The 20,998-nt window shown below is 50.2% G+C and overlaps 6 protein-coding genes across 6 annotated transcripts; 2 read left to right on the top strand and 4 right to left on the bottom strand.

Moving 5' to 3' along the window:
• Nucleotides 1-1,234, top strand: V1518DRAFT_187306 (uncharacterized protein). Its single transcript, XM_066900856.1, has 3 exons — nt 1-71; nt 140-287; nt 344-1,234. The coding sequence occupies exons 1-3, from the start codon at nt 8-10 to the stop codon at nt 936-938; spliced, it is 807 nt and encodes a 268-aa protein (XP_066756784.1). The 5' UTR covers nt 1-7; the 3' UTR covers nt 939-1,234.
• A 54-nt stretch (nt 1,235-1,288) lies between these two features.
• V1518DRAFT_439549 (phosphatase 2C-domain-containing protein) lies at nt 1,289-3,002 on the bottom strand (the record flags this gene model as incomplete). The annotated part of the gene is made up of 7 exons (XM_066906403.1): nt 1,289-1,435; nt 1,666-2,039; nt 2,095-2,178; nt 2,233-2,374; nt 2,424-2,497; nt 2,553-2,856; nt 2,967-3,002. The coding sequence occupies 7 exons, from the start codon at nt 3,000-3,002 to the stop codon at nt 1,289-1,291; spliced, it is 1,161 nt and encodes a 386-aa protein (XP_066756785.1).
• A 533-nt stretch (nt 3,003-3,535) lies between these two features.
• Nucleotides 3,536-5,085, bottom strand: V1518DRAFT_424100 (uncharacterized protein). Its single transcript, XM_066905847.1, has one exon. It carries the CDS (start codon nt 5,033-5,035, stop codon nt 3,701-3,703), a length of 1,335 nt encoding a protein of 444 aa, XP_066756786.1. The 5' UTR covers nt 5,036-5,085; the 3' UTR covers nt 3,536-3,700.
• Nucleotides 5,086-5,524: 439 nt separating this feature from the next.
• Nucleotides 5,525-6,791, top strand: V1518DRAFT_378895 (cystathionine beta-synthase; the record flags this gene model as incomplete). The annotated part of the gene is made up of 3 exons (XM_066901626.1): nt 5,525-5,795; nt 5,855-5,987; nt 6,044-6,791. 3 exons carry the CDS (start codon nt 5,525-5,527, stop codon nt 6,789-6,791), a joined length of 1,152 nt encoding a protein of 383 aa, XP_066756787.1.
• Nucleotides 6,792-14,132: 7,341 nt separating this feature from the next.
• V1518DRAFT_430126 (HSF-type DNA-binding-domain-containing protein) lies at nt 14,133-15,919 on the bottom strand (the record flags this gene model as incomplete). The annotated part of the gene is made up of 7 exons (XM_066906164.1): nt 14,133-14,420; nt 14,476-14,601; nt 14,662-15,351; nt 15,414-15,554; nt 15,616-15,688; nt 15,765-15,781; nt 15,851-15,919. 7 exons carry the CDS (start codon nt 15,917-15,919, stop codon nt 14,133-14,135), a joined length of 1,404 nt encoding a protein of 467 aa, XP_066756788.1.
• A 2,449-nt stretch (nt 15,920-18,368) lies between these two features.
• V1518DRAFT_378884 (uncharacterized protein) lies at nt 18,369-20,077 on the bottom strand (the record flags this gene model as incomplete). The annotated part of the gene is made up of 3 exons (XM_066901625.1): nt 18,369-18,905; nt 19,098-19,877; nt 19,988-20,077. 3 exons carry the CDS (start codon nt 20,075-20,077, stop codon nt 18,369-18,371), a joined length of 1,407 nt encoding a protein of 468 aa, XP_066756789.1.
• Nucleotides 20,078-20,998: the final 921 nt, after the last annotated feature.

Raw genomic sequence — 20,998 nt, forward strand, 5'->3', positions numbered from 1 at the left:
CAAGAAGATGCTTGTGACGGGCTCTAATTTAAGCGAGTCATCCAACGCTGTTTTGCTTGCCGAGCAACGCCGTAAGTGGAATATCGTATTCATACTGCATTCAGCATCGGCAAGTTATAACATCTTCGCTATTTAGGAGGACTGTTATACGCTACTGTTGGTGTCCACCCATGTCACGCACTCGATATTCATAAATCAGGCAACCCTGAAAACTATCTCACCAATTTAGAGAAACTTGCATTAAAGGGAAAAAATGAAGGCACAGTCAGAGCCTTTGGCGAAATAGGGTATGCTGCACAAGCCTCCTTAGTGGTCCATCTCTCTAATCTGCTTATCTCCATAGAATGGACTACGCCCGGTTACATTACGCGCCAGCGGATATACAAAAGAAATATTTTATCGCGCAACTTGATATTGCCGAACGACTTGAACTCCCGCTCTTCCTGCACTCGCGCGACTGCGCCGACGATTTTGCCGACATCCTTATCCCTCGTCTTCCAAAACTTCCCCGCCGCGGGGTCGTTCATTCGTTTACAGGCACTGTTGACGAGATGCTGCTTCTTGTGTCTCATGGATTCAGCATAGGTATCAACGGATGCTCTCTCAAGACGGAAGAAAACTTAGAGGTGGTTAAGGCCATTCCCCTCGACAAAATCTTGCTTGAGACTGACGCTCCCTGGTGTGAAATCCGACCCACTCACGCGTCCACAAAACTACTGAGGAGTCTTACATCCCCGGAGATGATACCCGATCTACCGACCGCATTGAAGAAGGAAAAATTTAGGAAGGGGAGCATGGTTAAGGGAAGATGCGAGCCCTGCGCCATCAGTATGGTCGCTGCAGTTGTTGCTGCTCTGAAAAGCATATCTGTCGGCGAGCTATGCGACATTGTGTGGAAAAACAGTGTTGAGATGTTCGGCTTCGACGAACATCTATGACGGCAATATGAAACAATCTCCTCTTCGCCGGTACCTGCGACCACGCTGTAAATTGTATGTTACATAGACATAGAATACACCAAGCAAAAACTCTTGAACATTGTGCAAGTATCTATGCATAAGCAAGACAAGATAGGAAAGCCGAGTCAACATATTATAATACGAAAATCAGTGTGGCAAGATGAATAATAACAAACCATACTCCACACCAACAGAGAGAACGGCAAAGCGAATCAATAAACTGAACATTATATACAATTCAATGCCACCATATATTAATGGCTAAGCAAAAAGAGCTGTAGCAGGACAGTCAATTTCATTTGAATCGTATATCCGACCTAAAGTGCGCTTTACTCCGCAGACTTCTTGCTCTCCGACATCGTTTCCAATTCGGTGTCCTCCCCTTCTGGCTTTGGCTCAGGCTCGGTAGCACTTTCGCTCTCGCTCTCAGTCTCCCGTTCGATGTCATCTAGAGCCTCGTCGGGGGAGTCACTGATCTGGACTAGACTGCCGCCGCTGTTCTCATCTATATCTTCGATTTCAAGCTCTTCAATAGTTGAGCCTCCTCGTCGGATAAATGCCCGTCCTGTTCTCAACTTATTAGTTTCGAGGTCGCTTCACCATAATTTGGAATTCCAGTTTGCTTACCGTCGTTCAAAAAGATGATTTGGTTCTGACCATCACCGCCCATGCCGTTCAGCAGGTACTGTCCAGCATCATATATTACGTTATGCTGTTCCTGCCGGCTGATGTTTGGAGGACCGCGGATAGTTGCGAGCTCAGGATCAGCAACCGCGCCCTCACCATTCGCCACTCGCGTCGCGATCATGTCATACCACTCCTCCTTTGTCTTACCGTTAAGTAGTCCAACAATCGTAACAGTCATGTTGTCGCAGCCGACGCCAGCAAGGTCGCTGGTAGGCGCAAGGCAGTTGTCCATTAGGTTCTCGCAGATCAGCTGCAACGACTGCTTTTCGGCGATTCCGCGGCGAACAAACTCAATCACAGCTTGCGACGAAAAACAGTCCCAAATACCATCGCATGCAAGCACAAGAAATTCGTCATCCTCTCCGCTCTCGTGCTCTATGACATCCGGCAAGGCTGCGAAGAAAGATGAGCAACTTATCAATACATCATTAAAATATCGATAACTTACCTGTGACAACCTGCTCCTCCGGTGGTAGATCAGGGCTCTTCTTGAATTCAAAATCGCCAATTGCTCGTGACAATGCGAGATTACCTGGTTGGAAATGTTAGGAGGATATACCGCGGCAAAGCAAAAAGCAGAACATACCATTGACACGACCCCCGTCAATGAAGCCACCGGCTGCTTGTATTCTAGCTTTCTCGCCCTCATTCTGCGGTTTGTGATCGTACGAGAGCGGCTTGGCTTGGCCTTTAACGCCTAGTACAGTTCGCGAATCGCCAGCGTTTGCCTAGAAACTGGTTAACTTGGTTGAGTCACAAGATGATATCAGCACTTACGCAATATATTTTATTGTCGGTTATGATAGCTGTTGTCGCTGTACATCCGGATCGATCTTGGCCGAAGGTAGGATCTGCCATAATTTTAAGCAACCAGCTTAGCTGCGACTAGAAGCAAAAGAGAAGTACCTTGTAGAATGGCACGGTCGGTACTTAGGAAACCGTCCTTGAGAGCCTGTTCATAATCGCCCTGTTCAAATGCTGCTTGCCGCGCGACAATTTTATGTAACTGCTGCCCAGCAAAGACTGCAGCCTTCGTTCCACCGTGACCATCGTAAACAGCAAAAAAGCTGATATGAGGATCAGGGGCAGACTTGCCATCCTCTCGTTGCAGATCAAGAATGCAGGCATGTGTATCCTCCATGGAGATACGCCAGCCTTGCATGCTGGACGTACCAAAGAGTAACCGTTCATCTTCACCGGTATCGGACATCTGCAAAAATTAGAAATGGCACAGATTAGCAAAATGCAGCTCTCCGACGAGTCGACACGCTGGATCACGAGGATGCGGGTCAAGTTATAAAAGGAAGAAAGTCAACATACCTTGTCAACAATAGGCTCTGAAAGTAATTGACCCATGGTTTAATGATTCTGAATATTTATCGAAGATAGCAAAAGAACTGGAGGAATTGTGATTCTGCGGAGCTGCGGCACGATGAATAAGAACGGGGATCTGAGAATCACAGTTAGCAGACGAACTAGGACACCGCGGCGATCACGCGATGTGGAGCGCAAAATCGACTAGTCTAGCAGAACGGGTACACTCACGATATCTTTATGTATGAGAGCAACAGGCTAAACGATGCAGATCACGAAGATGGGAGCGGAATGAGCTGGCGCGGAGGGACGTGGAACGCGGAGAGGAGGAGAGTGACAGGCCGCAGAGAGGAAAGAACACGGGGCCTGACGCAGCGAGACGATACGCGGCAGACAGCAGGGCACGCGAAGATGCACCTGGCGGGCACGTGTCAACTGAGATGAGCGAGGGGGGATGGAGCGTGCAGACAGATCGGCGGGTGGGTGTGGACGCGGAGAGGATACGGAGGCAGACGGAGCAAAACTGGCGGAGAGCGCTGATGATGCTCTCGTCGATGGGAGATGCGGCCAAAGAGCAAGAGAACTTTTTCTTTATTTCGCGTCGAAGCCCCACGCCTAAACTCTGTTACCCGGCATTTTGACTATATCGCCCGCTTAGGAAGCATATAACGCTTCTTGCCATTGCTATTACTATATTCGTGTATCCTTTCCAGCTGTTCTTACATTCACCGCTCGACTAATTAGCGATACGGCATTGATGACGACGATAGTGACCCCGAGTCCGCCGCTACTGTCTCTGTCACAAGCGCCCAATCGTCCACATCTTCGAATTTCTGTCGCAGCCTGTCATTCTCCCGTGCACGCCCATCCGCACTGTCATCATCTTCTTCCCTGTCGCTGCTCGCTCCATCAGCTCCCTGATCCTCTAATCGTCCACGTAGAGCACCTTGTAGCCCCTCTTCCTTCGCCTTAGTCCCTTTCGCGCCACGCGTCGATACCTTATTCTCTTTGTCAGCTTTGTTTGCTTTTCCTGAACGCGATTTCTTCGCGTTCAGCGTCACTGTGCGCGTCTTCTTTCGCCTCCTAGTTACAGCCGGCTCTTCGTCTTTTTCTTCGTCGCTGCTCGAAATTGCAAGATCGTCGCTGTCCTCATTACTGCGCGTCCGTGTCCGTGTCCGCGTTCGCGAACGCTCGCGGCGGTGACGTGCTAATCCACGTTGTGGTAGCAGTTCTGTAAGCTGAGCGGTCGTCAGTTCGTGGGGCCATTTTGCTGTGCCCTTGCTTAGGCGTTTGGAGAGCTTATCCCTGCGAGCCACCTCTGCTATCTGTTCCATAGCAACAGATGAGGCTGGTTCTGACATGTCTGACGCTAGTGGTGACGTCATTGGTAATGACTCCGGTGCATTAGGTGCAATTTTCACAGGCGATGCATCTTGTTCGTACTCGTCTACGTCGCTGCTCTCAATGACGCGACTGTTGCCTGACACAACTCGACTAGACACCGGAGAAGATGGAGGTGAAGGTGTAGACGACAGTGGACGCGACACTTTTATCCCTCTTATGTTGTCGAATCCAAAGGGGTCAGACCCTTGTGACGAAGATGTTGATTTGTTGTCTTCGTCGGCATCGTCGCTCTGGTGTGCAGTAACAGGCTCTGGTGTAGATGAAGGTAAATGCGAGCGTCTAGTCAAAACAGCTTTGGAAAGCGATGAATTCCGCAGTCGAGGGGCTGTCGACGACCGAATCCGATCAAGTGGTCGAGGGACATCAGTGTGCCCAACTTCTTGCTTCGGTGTCGAAGTAACCGGTGGTAAGAACGCACTGTCGTCGACTTCTCCGGTCATATCCGAAAGTGTTACGTCCCTAGATGATAATCGTGTACTCGATCGCGTTGATCTGCGCCGTAGTGGGGGCGATGACGGTAAGCCGACGCTGGAACTCGTCAACAGTGGAACCGCAATGCGAGAGGCCGATACATCGCCCCGCTTGGCCTCCTCGGCAGCCGGAATAGTCTTTATCGCTGATGATTTAACGTTCGTCTTGGCGATCCGCCGCCGTCGTGGAGGTCGCGGCATCTTTTGCTTTGTTGAAGCGTGGCTGCAAAAGCACGTTCACTTCGTTCGTATCTCGCACAGACGCGTCTTGTCTGCCTCGAGCGAGAACCTCCCAAGTGAGGGCTAGGGCAACTAGCAGCGCGTGATCACGTGCATCCATGATGAACGCGTACCTTGTACCTCTGTACACGCAAGCGGGGCAATAAGACCTAACTCTTCATCATGTGATACTCTTAGAAACTTGTGGGACATTCGTATCAATTTCAATGGTGCATTTTATACGATCGTAGGCGCGGAAGCTCGTTGAAGGTCAGCTGGCCCAGCACGCGCTGTCGACGCCCAGTCGATCTGCTTCCCCGCAGATTCTCCCAGCTCAACTACGTCATGCTCTGGTCCCGCTGAAGGTCCGGAGAAAAATATGAAGACCGCATCTGCCTGCACTATTTCTTATACCGTTCCCCCAATACTGTAGCTTGGTTGATTTCTCTAGTACTCGCTGAAACGAACACCATGAATCAGGCCGACATTGCCTCGTCTTCTGCATACCACTATTTCGCTGACCACAAAATTGTGCCTTGCGAATGTTCCGAGTCCAGCTGCCTCAGATTTCCTGAGTTCAACAGCTATTGTTACTCTGCCGAATTACCCCGATGCTTTCACTATTCGACACATATTACCGACAAGTATCCGAAATATGATTCTATACTAGACTGCGTCGGCAACACACCTTTAGTAAGGCTCTCTCGCATACCTTCAGAACATGGGGTGAAGGCCACCATCCGTACGTGCGCAAGTATTTTAATACCGTAGAATACTGTAATGGCGTCTAACACATCTCAGTTGCGAAGTTGGAGTATTTCAACGCCGGCGGGTCCGTCAAGGACCGCATAGCAAAGCGCATGATTGAAGAGGCCGAGAGAACTGGAGCTATCAAGCCAGGGTACACACTCATTGAACCAACCTCCGGAAATACGTATGTCATCGTCTCATTGGTTTGATTGTCTACTATAGAAACTAACTTACTGATAGTGGAATCAGCCTTGCACTCGTCGCTGCCGTTAAAGGATACCGAACAATTGTCACGATGCCAGAGCAAATGTCACACGAGAAGGTCGCGATAATCAAAGCTCTTGGTGCCAAAATTATACGCACGCCAGCAGATGCAGGGTGGGACTCTCCCTACTCACACATCGGCGTAGCAAAGAGACTCCAGCACGAAATTCCGAACTCTGTCGTTCTTGATCAATACCGCAATCCTAATAACCCGCTTGCACACGAATACGGCACCGGCTCAGAAATTTGGGAGCAGACTCATGGACATCTTACTGCGGTTGTATCTAGCGTTGGCACTGGCGGTACTATAACTGGAATAGCGAATGCCATCAAAATGCGCTGCGCGGCTGTCCAAATTGTTGCTGTTGATCCAGTCGGATCAGTATTGGCTTTACCGAAATCACTTAACAATGGCATCTCGTCCTACAATGTGGAAGGTATCGGCAGTGATTTCGTCCCTGGCGTGCTTGACAGAAGTCTAATCGACAAATGGATCAAGATAGATGACGCGAAAGCGTTCCACTTTGCCAGAGAACTGATCTCTAAAGAAGGGATACTCTGTGGTGGCAGCAGTGGATCTGCGTTGGCCGGCGCAGTTGAGTATGCGAAAAGTCTCACAGAACATGATACTGTTGTTGTTGTGTTTCCCGATGGCACTCGCTCTTATCTAAGTACATTTGCTTCGGACGACTGGATCCGCGATCATGGTTTCCAGCATGACTAGACAGTGAATGATGCTTAGGCGAAATATTTGGATGCAACTGTTGTGGACCTCAATTTAGGACCTGTATAATGCATAAAATACCCAGAAACGTTGCATAAGGCAAATTGAAACTAGGAAACTCTTCGAATTTGATCAGCTATCTGTCGTCGACTCGAATGGACTCTTGATTGGCATCGTGCCAATAGTAATATACTGTCAAAACTATCTCTCAAGTCGCAGGTATTGCGCACCCGGCAAGAGCGGCGATGCACTATTTGAATCGCCTTAGAGACGTTTCAGCGGAAGCAGCGGCAGGGAGTTCGAGTCTTCACAGGCATCAAGACAGCAGCAGTCATGCATGGCCACGACCAATATCAGGTTGTTACACTTGATGCATCGCTCTCTTAATTGACTACATTTGTTGCATTCAATCTGCGGGTATAGTTACTCAACAAAGCGAAGGGAAGCATGACTTACCGATACGTGTTGTGTCCAAAGTCGACCTGCTCCCTTATCTTGTCAAATCTGGCTACGAGATTTAGAGAATTCCAAAAGTTTGAGAAATCCAAAGGTCTGAGAAATTTATTTTAGTCAAATAGCTTGATATATCAATGCGTTTAGTTGAGTGATTTGACAGAATCTTTAAGAAAGCGCGGTGTGCTACTGCAGTGCGTAGCTGTGTATAAATCCAGGACAGCTCGAGCGAACAAAAGTCGCACGGTAGCAGTGCATGCTCATCACGAAGGTAGCGCATGTGCGACCTGTGGCCAGTCTCAGAGCTGATTGTGATTGCGACTGATTGTGATTGCGAATTTCCATGAGATTAATCTCCTCAGATTTTAGAGTAGACGAGTGCAATAAAGCAATCGATGCGTTCGATCATTCGCTTGGATTCTACATTAGCATATGGACGCGTGTTCACGTGCAAACGCGTCTACGGCAAGACCGTCTGCCCGTTCACATCTTTCCATTTCCGCCAGTTTGCTAATTCCTTGTCTATAAATTGCGCTGCTCTCGTCCTCCGCTTCCTTCTCTTCGGTAGTTTCTTACCGCTACAACTCTCGCTCTCTCGTCTCTCCCCACACAACATCCTTCCCCTGGCCTTCCATCGCATTCTTGTCTATCTCATCCGGACATTACTGTTGTGCGCATCGGCATCGCCCCGGTTGCCATGCTCACCAGCGCACGTCGTCCAAGTTCCATCCGCCTCCAGTGTCGCTGCTATCTGATCTGCGCTCCGTCTAACCATTCCTCCTGTCCTTCGTAGTGATCACTGCCGAAGCACTTGCCACTCCGCTCCCAATACCCTGTCCAATACAAACTACCTGCAACCCCCGCGTACCGCGGACCAATGCATACTTTCCTCGGATATGTCAGCACCATCCCCCCAAAACTGGCCAGTTCTCTGTTGGCCGGAGCTAACACGCAATGCGGCCCCACCGTTTATTGTCTAGGTATTTCGCCATCGTCATTCGGCCTCACCGTCTCTTGGAAGTCACCATGAGCCATCACCACATCCCATTGCGTCACGATTTGGTATTCCACATCCACCTCTTGCGCACACCGTTCTTACCTCAGCCTTCCACTGACCTTTCAGAGCGCGCTCCTCCACCAGTCTGGATATCTTCTCCATGGTACCCCCGGATGCAATATGCATCGCGCTGACTAGTCAGAGCAGCAGACACAGCAGAGCACGGTACACGAGACATTGAGCTACGCCACAATCCAGGCTAGCTAGCTTCACAACTGAGTAAAGCTAGCAGGAGATTCCGCCGATCGTTTACTGTTCAGGTCATCAAAGTCATGATCGGACTCGGCGCTTCTCGAGTCGAAGTTATCGCGGAATTCTTGATACCCTCGATGCCACTGTCGTGAAGTACAAGCCAAGATAAATGCATATAGTAGGTTGCAGTTGGCTGCCGCTTCAGGTAAATAGCTGTTCGATACCTTCATTGGTTCTCGTGGCAACAATCACATTGTGCGTAATATTTTCACACTATCCCTAGCATGAAATTGAAATCAGAAGTTGTAGGTGCCAATAGTCGATCCTTGAGTAGCTCATTGCGAAGCCATGCTTTAGTTCTCAACGCGATGCGGGGTGACAAGTCGCTGTGGCGCTGAATTCCTTCAGTGGATTAATGAAAGACATGAAGTGCATACACGTTCCTGTGTAATGACAGGATGCTATGGCATCGTCGTTAGAGTTGTATTGCAAATATGGTAGCCAGAGCTGTCGAACCGTCGAGCCGTCGACCAGTCTCTATTAATTGTGAGCACAAGACACGCGATCCAATGCAAGCTTCTGTAGTTGGTTGAGCACACACTACGTCATCATTTCGCAACGAATCAGCAAGGATCAACTGCGACATGCTCTACTAATAGCTGCTGTTCACTGTTGCTTCTCATTGGTCTATTATTATATATTTCCTGCTACTGCATATTTGGCTTTAGATATCGCGGTAGTGACGGAGCCGATCTTGTTTGATTGTGCTGGTGTCTCTGATCCGACGATGACAATGATCTAAGGTGGACTTCGAAGACTTTACAACACCTCAAAGAGATGAGACATCGTTTACCCCGGAACGATTCAAATTGGTCATGGCTTGATTGTGGACGAGTAGCTGACGCGACTGCGAGGATGCTTGCGTTATGTGCTTCCCAGAGCTATCACACAGCGACGGAGGCGATCTCACGACTTTCGTGGGATCTTGTCAAGAGGTTGAACTTGATTTATAGGTATTGGCGATTCCAACACAAATTATCGGCGAACATATACAGTTGCAATACGAGGATCGATGAATCTATCATATGGCAGCATAGACTGTAATTCACCTGCCAGCTCTTGCGATGACATATCCGCAAATGGGAGGCATGTGTGAATTCCAGTCTGGCATACGTTGAATCAATTAGACGCATGGCTCAACATTGGAAATGTTATTACTATGCGGAAGCAGTGGTGCAGATCAATCACAGCAGGCAGCAACTTTAACGGGTCGATTCTCCTTGTTCAAGTCGAGGTATGCGGGACTAACGTAGAATGGTCGACACGATACTAATGTGGATGCAAGAGTGCAATCGTCCCCTATTGTCTAGATAGATATCTTGCAAATGCCGTAGATAGTTTTGTTCACCACTTGTTGAGGCTGTCCCTGCGCTCTATGTTGATATCGCTTGCATTATCGCAACATGCCACTAACGGTGATTTGATTTGATCTATTTCAGTGTTGTTTTGCTATATCTGAGAATTAATGATATGCATTTTTGGAACTTGTTCCGTCGGTAACTAGGATGGTCCGCTGTGGGACCGCTATTCAACGAGTTTGGGAGAGAAAGCGGACAGCACCTGTTCAAATCTGCCATTCTAGCTCCGGTCGCCAAAGATGATGACTGGATCAGCTTCATTTCTTTATCAGCACAGCTTGACAAGTTGAATTTGGGACTGGCTAAGCAATCAGCGTGACGTTGTGCGTACCCAAATACGACCGTATGCAGAACTCTGTTTGGATCGCTGACTGTGTTCTGGCAAATATATGCGAATCTCGCGCGGATCTAAGAATCCATAAGGTAGCCATGTAGTAACTGCAAATGAATTATGGCCTACACGATTCTTCGTAAAAAATATGTGTAACAACTATTTGTCGATGGAATCCTCGCCAACCACTGTTCCTTCCGTCACATCTTATCTTGCCGATAGCTGCCAATACAATCACGATGCTCAGACGATGTATGAAAACGACAACAGAGCAATTCAGATAGATATGTCAACAGGAGGGCAAGACGCAACGGGAAGTGCTGACCTATAGTGACAGACCTAGGAACGACGAATACTGCGAAATACGTCCCACAACCGCGACAACTTTGTCATGTAATGGTCGAGACGTACATCAAGCGCATTGGCACGCAGATGAGCTGTTAAATGGCATCGTACTGGATAGCATTCTGTCGTGGCGCAAGCCCTTAAATTAAAATCACACACGCGAACAAGGAAGAGAATGATGAAGGTGCGAACAACTAGAGCGCGCACGATGGGCCGATCAGGTTTTAAACTTGTCTAGACTCCGTCGCACATCAGGTTTAGTACATACTTTGCAAGACACGCATGCACGAAGTAGATATCAGCTCAAACAAGTAAAATCGGAACTCACTAATGATCCGGGCACCGTCCTTCCTGCTACGTTGTGCACTGTCAGCGCTGTGAGATGAAAGAAGACTACATCCTTTCAGAGTCGCAAGATTTTCTCAGAGCTTATGCGTACATAAGTGACTCGGCAGGCGCAGCAAACAAGATCGCTTGTTGTTGACTGTTCGAAGGCCACGAGAAAGGTTGTACCTGTTACGAATTGGAACAGTGCATGCTCGTCAGTGGAGGAGGCGCTGACACACATATCACCCACGAAGTCGTCGGCAAATATTCCACGCTCTCGTCGATTTTCGTCAAATGATACACCTCTATCAATTGCGGAAGATAGCCGTACTTCCTTCAAAGAGATGTACGCTGCCGCATTCTCCACTTCATCGGAGCTCGATAAACGAGATCCCATCAAAGTGTCGCACGATATTAAATTAATTTCTATGAAAAAATGACATCAGCATGTCTGGCCAGAGAAATGAATGATTGGTAGGCGGAACGAGTTTGCTCACGAAAATAAAAATTTATGTGGTCCGGGTTCGCAAGGGCAAGACGTGTAAAGCATACAGCTGCGTCCCGCGTGGTTGCCAGCCACCGGAGTCACAAAAATCAATTTAGAGTTATCTGATTGATCTAATCTTGACGGGGGACAGAGACGGCTAGCTGGAGAACGCTGAGCGGGCCTTACATGCCACGCGCTAGCGAACGAAGTACTAAAAATCTTCCAGCTCCAAACGCCGCTCCGGCTCATCGCTTTCGCCCGCCCCGTACGGCAGCCGGCAAGATTTGACGTTGGAGGCGCGCTGACAACATCGTAATTATTGGGAAATAATTTACTCATCGACCCTGTACGCGATTTACTCTATGAGAAGTACGCAAACGAGGATATAGCATGTAATTCCCCTTGATTAAACTGCACTGTCCGATGATTCGAATTTCCAGGTCGCAGACAATAACGACGGCTCCGGCGTCGGCGCCGCGTAATTTTAGGGCTTCGAGCCTTACAGGTCTTAAGGAGCGAAAACAAACGAAATTCAGACGCTATCCCTGGTCCGTGGCACGCCAAGAGTGAACTTTGAGCTGTCCCAAACGGGATCAAGGAGAGAAGGCTTGCTGCAGTGGCCCAACGCGCTCGCTTTGCCGGCATAGACCCCGGGGGAGGGGGGGGCCCTGTACCGGAACACAGGGATAGACTGCCGTTTCTGTTTACGTGACTACCTCGCCTGCCTCGCTGGTCACTGGTCAGTCGCATTGTTCGCATTGGCGAGTCTGTCAGACGGTCCAGAAGCCTGACCAGGGTCGGTCAGGGTGAAATTCGATTCTCCAGCTCGCAAGGCGAGCTTGTAAGGCGCGAAGTCGAAGCAACGGCGAAATTTGCCCAAAACTTTCTGAACCTAGTTGCGTCCGCCGGGACGGCGTTTGCCTTCCCCCCTCCTCAGTCTCGTGTCCCGGCGGGGTCGAGCGATCAGCTTCCTCGGGTCTTCTCCTGTTCTGTCCGGCCGGTTCCGAAAAATTTTCTGTCGAGTCTCCACATTTCCGATGCTTGCTCGAGAAATTATAGCCGCCGTTGTCCCCACACCTCTCAGCCGTTGCTGCTGCCTCGGCCGCCTCCGCCTCCGCGGCTCCTTTATCTCTTCATCTCTCCTCAAACACCGATCCGTTCCATCAGATAAAACTCGGCGTCAGGCGGAGGCGCAGCCACAACAAAGAAGCGGAAAAATCGAACTGTCGTCGCAAAGATCTGATAAGTCTGCGACCAATTTCATCAAACCTCAGCTAACCCTTTGGCACCTCCTCCACACATCCGGAGGATCATGACAGTCCACCACTCTTGTGCATAAATTTCGATAAACAGACCCAGGTCTCTATGCCGTAGATTTGCAACTCGCACAACTCTGTACGAGCTCTTGGCACATGGCGGACCAGATGACAGCTACACTAGTGACATTGTCGCCTTCCCTGGTCTTCGCTATTGACAACGCGACGCTGCTGTCCCTAGTAAATCGTTCAGCGCCATATGTTTGTCACACGACCGCATCCGCTCGGTTTCCCGCGGAACGTCATTGCGCTCGCTAATTGGCTTCTTGGAACATATCTGTCATAAGTTTCGGGTCCTCCGTTGAAACTTGTAATTAAATAGCCGCCTTTCCACACATATATGCAGTTCTACGCAGTATAGAATCTTCGAACAATATATACTTGAGCTGACCCCGAAAAGGCCCTTCAGGAGTGTCGAGGTGTCGGGAGAAGAGACAGATAGGGAAGGGCGCAGTCTCCGCATGGAGAACTCACGCGTTTGCGCGCCCGCTCGCACTGGCATCATCTCGCCGACATCGGCCTCGTCCCGTGCTCGTCCAAGCTATCCAGCAAGGGTATACACACACGCGAGATGGACTAATGCAAGCTTGGCTAACACGAGCTTGGCCTAAGGCTTCTCCTGATACTAGCGCCAGCGCCTCGAAAATTTTTCGCTGCCTTATGGTGTCGCCCTTGCGCGAATACACTAGTTCCTAGAATCTCCGAGTAGCTTCCAAGGATTGTCAGCCTGATTCGCCAGAGCCAACTATAGAGAACTGGAAGCCTACCACCACATCTTGGCAAGAGCACTTTCACCTACAAAATTGCACATCTTACAACTTTGCTCTGCTTGCCTCTTATGGGACAAATTAGCGAACTATATGAATGAATATCGACCCTAATTACCTTACCAGTTGATTTGCTTTAGCTACTCAAAACAAAATGCCCTCCGATGTAACAACTCTTATGCCAAAGATATCATATACAAGAAGAGCCAAAGTTGAATCAGCCACACGATTAAAACCAATAACAGATTAACAATTAGAGAATTCCGAACGAGTGAAGCGCAGCAATTGTAGACAAAACATTCTAATACAGACCGTAGACCCAACAAAAATTACACTGTATGCATTTGACAAACTTTTTTTAGCTTCCTGTACAAGAAGACAATTAATTATGCATTATATAGTTCCCTCCGTGTAGCGTGTCCAGTTAGCACCTTCCATTGTGATACGCGGTATGTATAAGCAGTTGACAGAATCAAAGAGATCGCTTAAGTCGAGCTTGCCACTGCAAGAAACACTTCACAACTCCCCCGGGGGTTTGATTACCTCAATAATGAATAACAGAATAATGCATGATTCGTTGATAATCGATTAAATTGTGAAAATTTCACTTGGAAGAACGACAGCCGTGCCACAGAGGAATGCATCATGTCATATCTCCTTGATCTCTTTCAAGTGAATCAGATGCTTTTCCAAGATATCGAAAAGGTTCTCCTTGGTAAACGGTTTAGCAAGTACATCGTTCATGCCATGCGAGTAATACGCGATAACGTCGTTGTTAGAGACGTTACCGGTCATGGCGACTATTGGTGTGAGAGGATCGAACTGCCGAATTAATGACGATGCGCTGACGCCGTCCAGGTTTGGCATAACAATATCCATGAGAACAATATCGTACTTTGACAGGTTCATCTTATTAACCGCTTGAAGTCCGTCCATCTATCACGTAACGTTAATAATTGCACGCTATATTCAGACAAGGGGATGCACCTACAGCAACGTCTGTATCGCAACCGAAGATCTGAAGAAATTTGCCGCTAACACGCCGACTAGTAGCATCATCCTCAACCAAAAGAACTTTGGGTGGGACAGCCCAGGTCTGGGAAAACGTTGGCACGGGCTTTGAGATAGAGTTAGTAAACACACGCAAGTTGCAGTGAAACATAGTTGAAACACATACAGACTTAGAGGACCGAGTATACTCCATCACTTTAGAAGTATCCAGATCCATCATGCCGGAGTCGGGTTCCCCCATGTTATCGTTTCCATTCGATCCGCTATCAGAATTCTGCGCAGCGACCTGCTCAGAAATCTTCATCGACCGTCCGTCCTTGAGGAACTGTTGTTGAAGCATGAAAAGCTGTGATGAGGTTGTTGATGACATCGTTTGGAGTCTCTTCGCCAGCTCGGCAAGATACTCTAGACTCTGCTCCTGCGGAGTTGAACGATTGAGTCCCATAGTCTGAAAGTCATCCGACCGTCCGATAATAGAAGCCGCACCGTGTGTAAAGTCGACGTCCGGTGAGCCTGGATAACGCCCCTGTGGGCTGTGAACCTGCGCTGGGGTTCCAACAGTCTGCATATGATGAAGCATGCTGCGGATGAGCTCATCTCGCGCGTCGTTTGAGCGCTGCAGGCTAATAAGACTGCCTAGAGCATTTTCGTAGTTGGCAGCCAGTGTGTCCAAGTGCTTTGTCAAAATCGCTTGAGTACCCTTGAGATATTCTAGCTCGCTCTCAAACTTGGACATTTGCTCAAAACTGTTTTCTTCTGGCTGGGCCGTGCGACGGGGTGCCGGTGCCTTGCGCTTAATATTGTCAAGTTGTGTCTTGTTGTGGAGCTGGAAATCGGGGTGTCTGAATTCCCAGGCCTAGAGGGACATGATGTTAATTTACTGGGAAAGAGTCTCAGCAACAAAGAAGAAGGTCTTACACTTTCGCCGTAGGGGCAGATTCCGCCTTCATCGGTGCTTTTCACTTTGTGGAAATCGTACTTGTTGAGCTGTCGGACAAAGCTGGCAAAGTTGCTATGTTTGAAGTGGCGTGGTAGTATACTTTTGGTGAACTCGTTGGTCTGCGGTACACATGTGAGGAACAACATCTTATAGAGAGTGGCGATAGATAACGCGACTTACCTCCAAGACGACGAAGCTGTCGCCAGCATCACTCCACCGAACAATGTCCCTGTAAGAGCGGTCCTCCAACATTCTGGTAACACAGAGGTCAGCGGGCCGTGTCCCGGAGCGCGAACAGTAATGGCGAGTGGCATGTAAACACAACATACTTGAACAGCTTTTTGACCTAACAGAAATCAAGGGCAAGAATCAGTACACAGGTCTCCACAGTGCCAAGACTGAGCAAGCAACTTACAAAATCACTGGAGGAGCCGGCGCCAGAGGCGGCCGTAGTGGTTGCCGCCGAATTTTGGTAGTCGGCCATTAGTGTAGCCCGAGCCGGGTGAAATGGCACGGACGTAGGCGTGGAGAGCAGAATGGTGGCAGTTGGTGGGGGGTGAGAAGCACACGGTGCGATTGTTGTTTGTTGTTTATAGAAGTAGCAGGCGAAGAGGAGGGGAAAAGGTGGAGGAGAAGAGACCGATCAATGGGAGGAGTGAGGGAAAAGCGGAAGCGAACGCAGGGTCATCAGGATCTGAGAGATGGCGGGTGTGAAGAGAAAAGTAGATCGAGTGAGCAGACGACGACAAGCCGGCTAGGACTGATTGGCAGGGCAGGACGGGGCAAGGAAGCGGAGGCCGCCGATATCGCTGGAGGAGCGCACGGAGCTAGCAACGCAGCTGTTGGCCCGTAGCTTTCGTTCACACGTGAGACGTGAAGGAAGGGTCCGGGTAGTCGAGCGGTGGCGGCGACAGCGGAAAGAGCCAGCAGAAGCGGGCGCAGGTGCGGGAGTGCGTGTGTCCCGTCGATGCCTGGTCCTGGGGGCGCTCGACTCTTCTGAGTTGCCCTGACCCAGGCCCAATCGCGATGATCTGATAAAAATTTTTGTGCCTGCCGGCATTCTACAATGACGCTTCTAAGCCGCGGGTCTAGGCCTTCCTGCGCGCCGCTCCCAAACACCGAATTTTGTGAGCTGGCGTGCCCGCTTGCCCTGCGCGCTCCACAGCCGAAGCTGGCTACACACTTCGCGCGGATCTGATTTTTCCAAAAATTCCACCCGGCCGAGCAGTCACCCGTGGTGTTTTGGTTGCAGCGGCACCGTCGGCTTCTTCCGGCCGTCCTGCACTGATGTTTTGATTTCTCCAGCTGTCCACATGTCTGGTGTCGGTCGACAGCGACAGCGACAGCGACATCCCGGGCATTCCGTAGCCAGGGCACCCCTTGTCGCGCGAGCCGTCTCCCCTGCGCAGTGCGCCCGTCGTTGGAGGAGACAGCCAATTTCGTTTTGCCAGCCGCGATGGCGATGCGGCTAGCGGTGTGAGACTACAAATCCTTGTAAATGTTTAAGTGGTCGCACGCACGGCAGCAGCACGGTACACTGTAGCAGTTAAACCAGATAACTGTACCTTTCGTGTTCGCATTAAGGCCGAGTCCGAAACCGAAGCGAAACAACGAGCAGGCACGACTTCCAGCTAAAAACTGTCGGATCAGATAACAACGCAGCTCCCAATCCCCCATTCACCTACCTTCCTGTCCCTCTAAGCCGAAATCCCGTGCGCCATAGCGCTTCTGAACCGCTCCATCACGAACGCTGCCGCCTTGCTCTGACTCAACCCTGTGACGACATTCAAACTTCAGATAATGCGCCGCTGCAAGCCTGCACCGCAACAGTCCACGAAGCTAACTAAACCTCCGACCGACCGATCTTTAGTTTTCATATGTACCCGTGTTGGCGTAGGCATGCGGAACAGACAACATGCCGGACCAAGCCCCAAGGTTTGATTCCGATTTCCGAAAACTCCGGAATGCGCCGCACTCGTTAGCATTTGCCCAGCTGTGATGAGTAGTGTCATCGCTGATCCTCCGCTTGTTGTCTCTGCTGCTTTACGCGCGGCATGTTTAGTCCACTTTCTTCAAAATCTGAAACGGCTTTAAGCTCCTACCGTTGAACACAGCAGCATTGATGATATCAGATTCAGGTTTGCATCCCTCCAACTGCATCTTCGTGAATCATGAGACTGTTGGCGTTTTGTTTGCCTTGCCCTTCCTCACTCGCAATTTACCAATGTCGTGGGAAGTCAGATGTCGGCTTAATGTCATTTAGCGTTTTAATTGATTAAATTCGTCTAACTGGATGAAGTGATTTCGTCTGAGCTCGTGCTACAGCTAATGGGACGTATCACAACCAACAGCTCCACAGGAAAGTTCTTGAGATTGTGACAAATCTGTTGGCGCCGGTTGACATTTGACAAGCTGTTTCTCGTCTTGTGTCTACATTGCTTGTCTGCTGTCTTCCTGGCCAGCTACTCGCTTCCACACTACTGTGAAATATGTGGCGCACCCTGTTGTTCATGCGCGTTACACCTCCAGTGGACTTACCGCTCGGATGAACTACGCAGCGTACCTGATGAGACACAGACCTGGCTACCGCAACTACGTCTCCTAACAAGCGGATCTAGCTGGCTAATCAACCAGCTGCAAGTATCCTATATGTTTAATACACCATAATAGTTAACTATAATTTTGATTACAATCTTCAGGATACAGCCCCATTAACCCACTACCACAGACTGCTCTAGTCTGTTTGTGAACCACCAGATCACTGTCTTATCATGGCAACGCTGAAGAACACTGCTCACTGCTGAAGCTAAACGAAATCTATATAAAAAAACATTATCAAGACAGATTCCACACACATGACGCCATTTCTCCGACTTGAAAAGCCTTTAAAGAACCGAGCAATTATCGACCGAATTTCTCATCATCTTCATTGACTATGGTATCAGCGAGCCGCCTACCTCCATCGGACCAAATGACGAAGTCTGGCTTGTCGTACTCTGTCCGCTGCTTGCATTGTTGTGATCGCTGCTTTGAGAGTCTTCAGAGCCTGGAGCCTGTCCAAAGTTAAGACGCCGTCGAGCAGGTGTTATAACCGGCGTTCGTGCTTGCCACGGCACCTGTGCCGGGGAGGGTGTGAAAATGTTGACATAGTCTGCGAGATTGAACCCTTGAGACGGCGTTTGTGGAGCGCCAACCAACGGCGTACCGAATGGTCCGTTGCTTCGCGGCGGCGTAGACATGATTGAAGATGGTAGCTGTGAATAAGGACCCTGCAATGGCGTGCCAGAGAAACCGGATCGTTGCGCCGGAGATGGCGATGTTGCTAAGTACATCAAGAGATCTGCTCCTTCTTCCCCCGTCCGAGAAGAAAACATTGACGGATGTAATCTATCATCACGGGACTGCAATCGCCTTGGCGGTGTTCGCGGTGACGTGACAGGTCTTTCATTCGTAGTGGATGGCTGTTCTGCCTGTACTTGGTCCTTTCCCTTTTGCAGTCCCTTGTCTTGCGCATGATGATCACTTGCTTGGGAAATCGGCCGAGATGCCCATGGCTCTTTCAAACCTTGATGTTGAGGTTCTACCTTCAGCTTTAGCTGCGTCTGTAGCTGCTGTTGCTGCTGTTGCTGCTGTTGCTGCTGCTGTCCTTGTGAGCCCGCAACAGATGTTGTGGATACACCAAGTGTCGAGGTCAAAGTGCCAAAGCTGGCCTTCTTTCGATGCGACTTTGATGCAGAAATTCTTCCATTCTGATTGGGCGTCTTCTGAGAACGAGATTTGGCGGGACTGCCATTTATACGCTGGAGAGGTTGTGCGAGCGACGGATGAGCGAGGGTCGGAGTCGCTTGAAGATTCATATGACGATTTGGTGTCGGTGGCAGCGTTCCCGGTGTCTGCTGGTGCGCGGAGCTGCTGAATGGCGGATAGTGCGCTACCGGCATGCTTATGCCGGGGTACACAGGCGATGATTGGCTCAGCCTGATGTGCATTGGCACTTGGAATTGGTGAGGGGATGAATCTGCGAAAAAATCGTCGTCGTCGTGTCCAGAGCGCCACGGGGTGTAATGAGGTAGCGCAGACTTGTTTTCATGCGACATAGTGCGTGCCCGCTTTCGAGTGCTCGAAGACAGAGAAGACTTGTGCGCCTTGCGCGACGATGAGATAGTCGCAGTCGTGGAGCCAGAGATGCCTCCGGAGGCTCCAGCTGCAGAGGAACCATCGGCGGAGGTAGCCGAAAGCTTTGGTAGCTTAACTGGCGAAGATAAAAACACGGCACTGCGTGCAGAAGTAGGTCCCTCGGTCTTAGTGGTGATAGCCGCTGAATGCTTCCGCGCTACTTCGTCTGCAATGCGGGGCTCTATCTGGTCAAGATCGAGGTTCTCCCAGCCTCTCTTCGTCTTGTAGCTGGCCAATGCAAGGCGGTTCTGTAGTTGTCGGGTTAACTGTGAGAGAAGTCAGTCAAAGACCCGCACGCTGGGCTCCAGAACTCTAGAGGTTCCAGGAACAATTTTCCTGTACGGATGTACAGGAGAGATCGAGTCAAGGTGCATACCCGAGCAATTCTTGCACGATGGAGGACGACCTGTTCAACAGCCTCCATACGCTTGGAGTCCATCCAGGCAGCGTCCGCGGGGAAGCTCATGGCGACAGACGTAATGGGGGCCAGTTCGTCTGATTGCAAAAAGTCGTCGATGCGCATGCGCCTAGAAGTGCAGCAGGAGGTGGAGAGAGCGCGGCTGGCGATACAAGAAGGTTGTCGGAGCGTTTGGATCTGTCCAGCTGCTGTGGCTTGGTTTTGCTTTTCCTCTGCTCAGTCTGAACAGTGCGTTCTTGCCTGATGCTGGCTCCGCGTCTTGTCCGCCGCCCTGTCCGTAGCCAGGGGTCACTGCACATCACGTGCCGTCTACCTCTTCGTAGCACACCCACTGCCGCTCCCGCCACCCTTCGCTCAGCCGCTCCATCTCTTCCCCTCCTCTCCCGGAAAGCCCGCAAGCAATAGGTATCGCTTACACTACGTTGAATTGCTGTGTGCTGTTTTGTGCACCTGCTCTGGTCTGCTGCGCCGGCGCGACTGCTCTCAGTACCACTCGCGTCGTGTCGCACCTTACGCCGCACTTACCCGGCAGGCGCGTTATACTAGTGGCCGCGCTAAACCAGCTCGCGTCGCGTACGCGTCGTGCGGCTTATGCGCGCAATTCGCCACGCGCTCTGCCTCACTCCGCAGATGCCAGCTTGCTGTTGGCGCACTACTAGTAGAGTGAACTTCTGCCTCTAAATCTCTAGTATTGAACTTGGAGTGTCTGCAGGGCGGCGTGAGTGCCGAGGTGCGGCCAGATTGGTTGTCGCCGATCCGTGCGACGAACTTTGCGCAGGTGCAAGGGGTTGAGGCAGCCTTGCAGCTAAGGGTCATGTGCTAACTAACTCTGATAAAGCAGAACGGGGCCCAGCAGCAAATCCGCAGCGGCAGCCACATTCGTTCTCGGCGACAATCAGGCTCCGCTTCTGGAAGGCTCATTTATGCAAGGGAGCTAGCGGTGACAGATAGCAGCTTATTTAGCAGCCG

Source organism: Limtongia smithiae, assembly GCF_038497785.1.
Source record: "Limtongia smithiae strain NRRL Y-17922 unplaced genomic scaffold V1518scaffold_23, whole genome shotgun sequence".
Taxonomy (NCBI): domain Eukaryota; kingdom Fungi; phylum Ascomycota; class Lipomycetes; order Lipomycetales; family Lipomycetaceae; genus Limtongia; species Limtongia smithiae.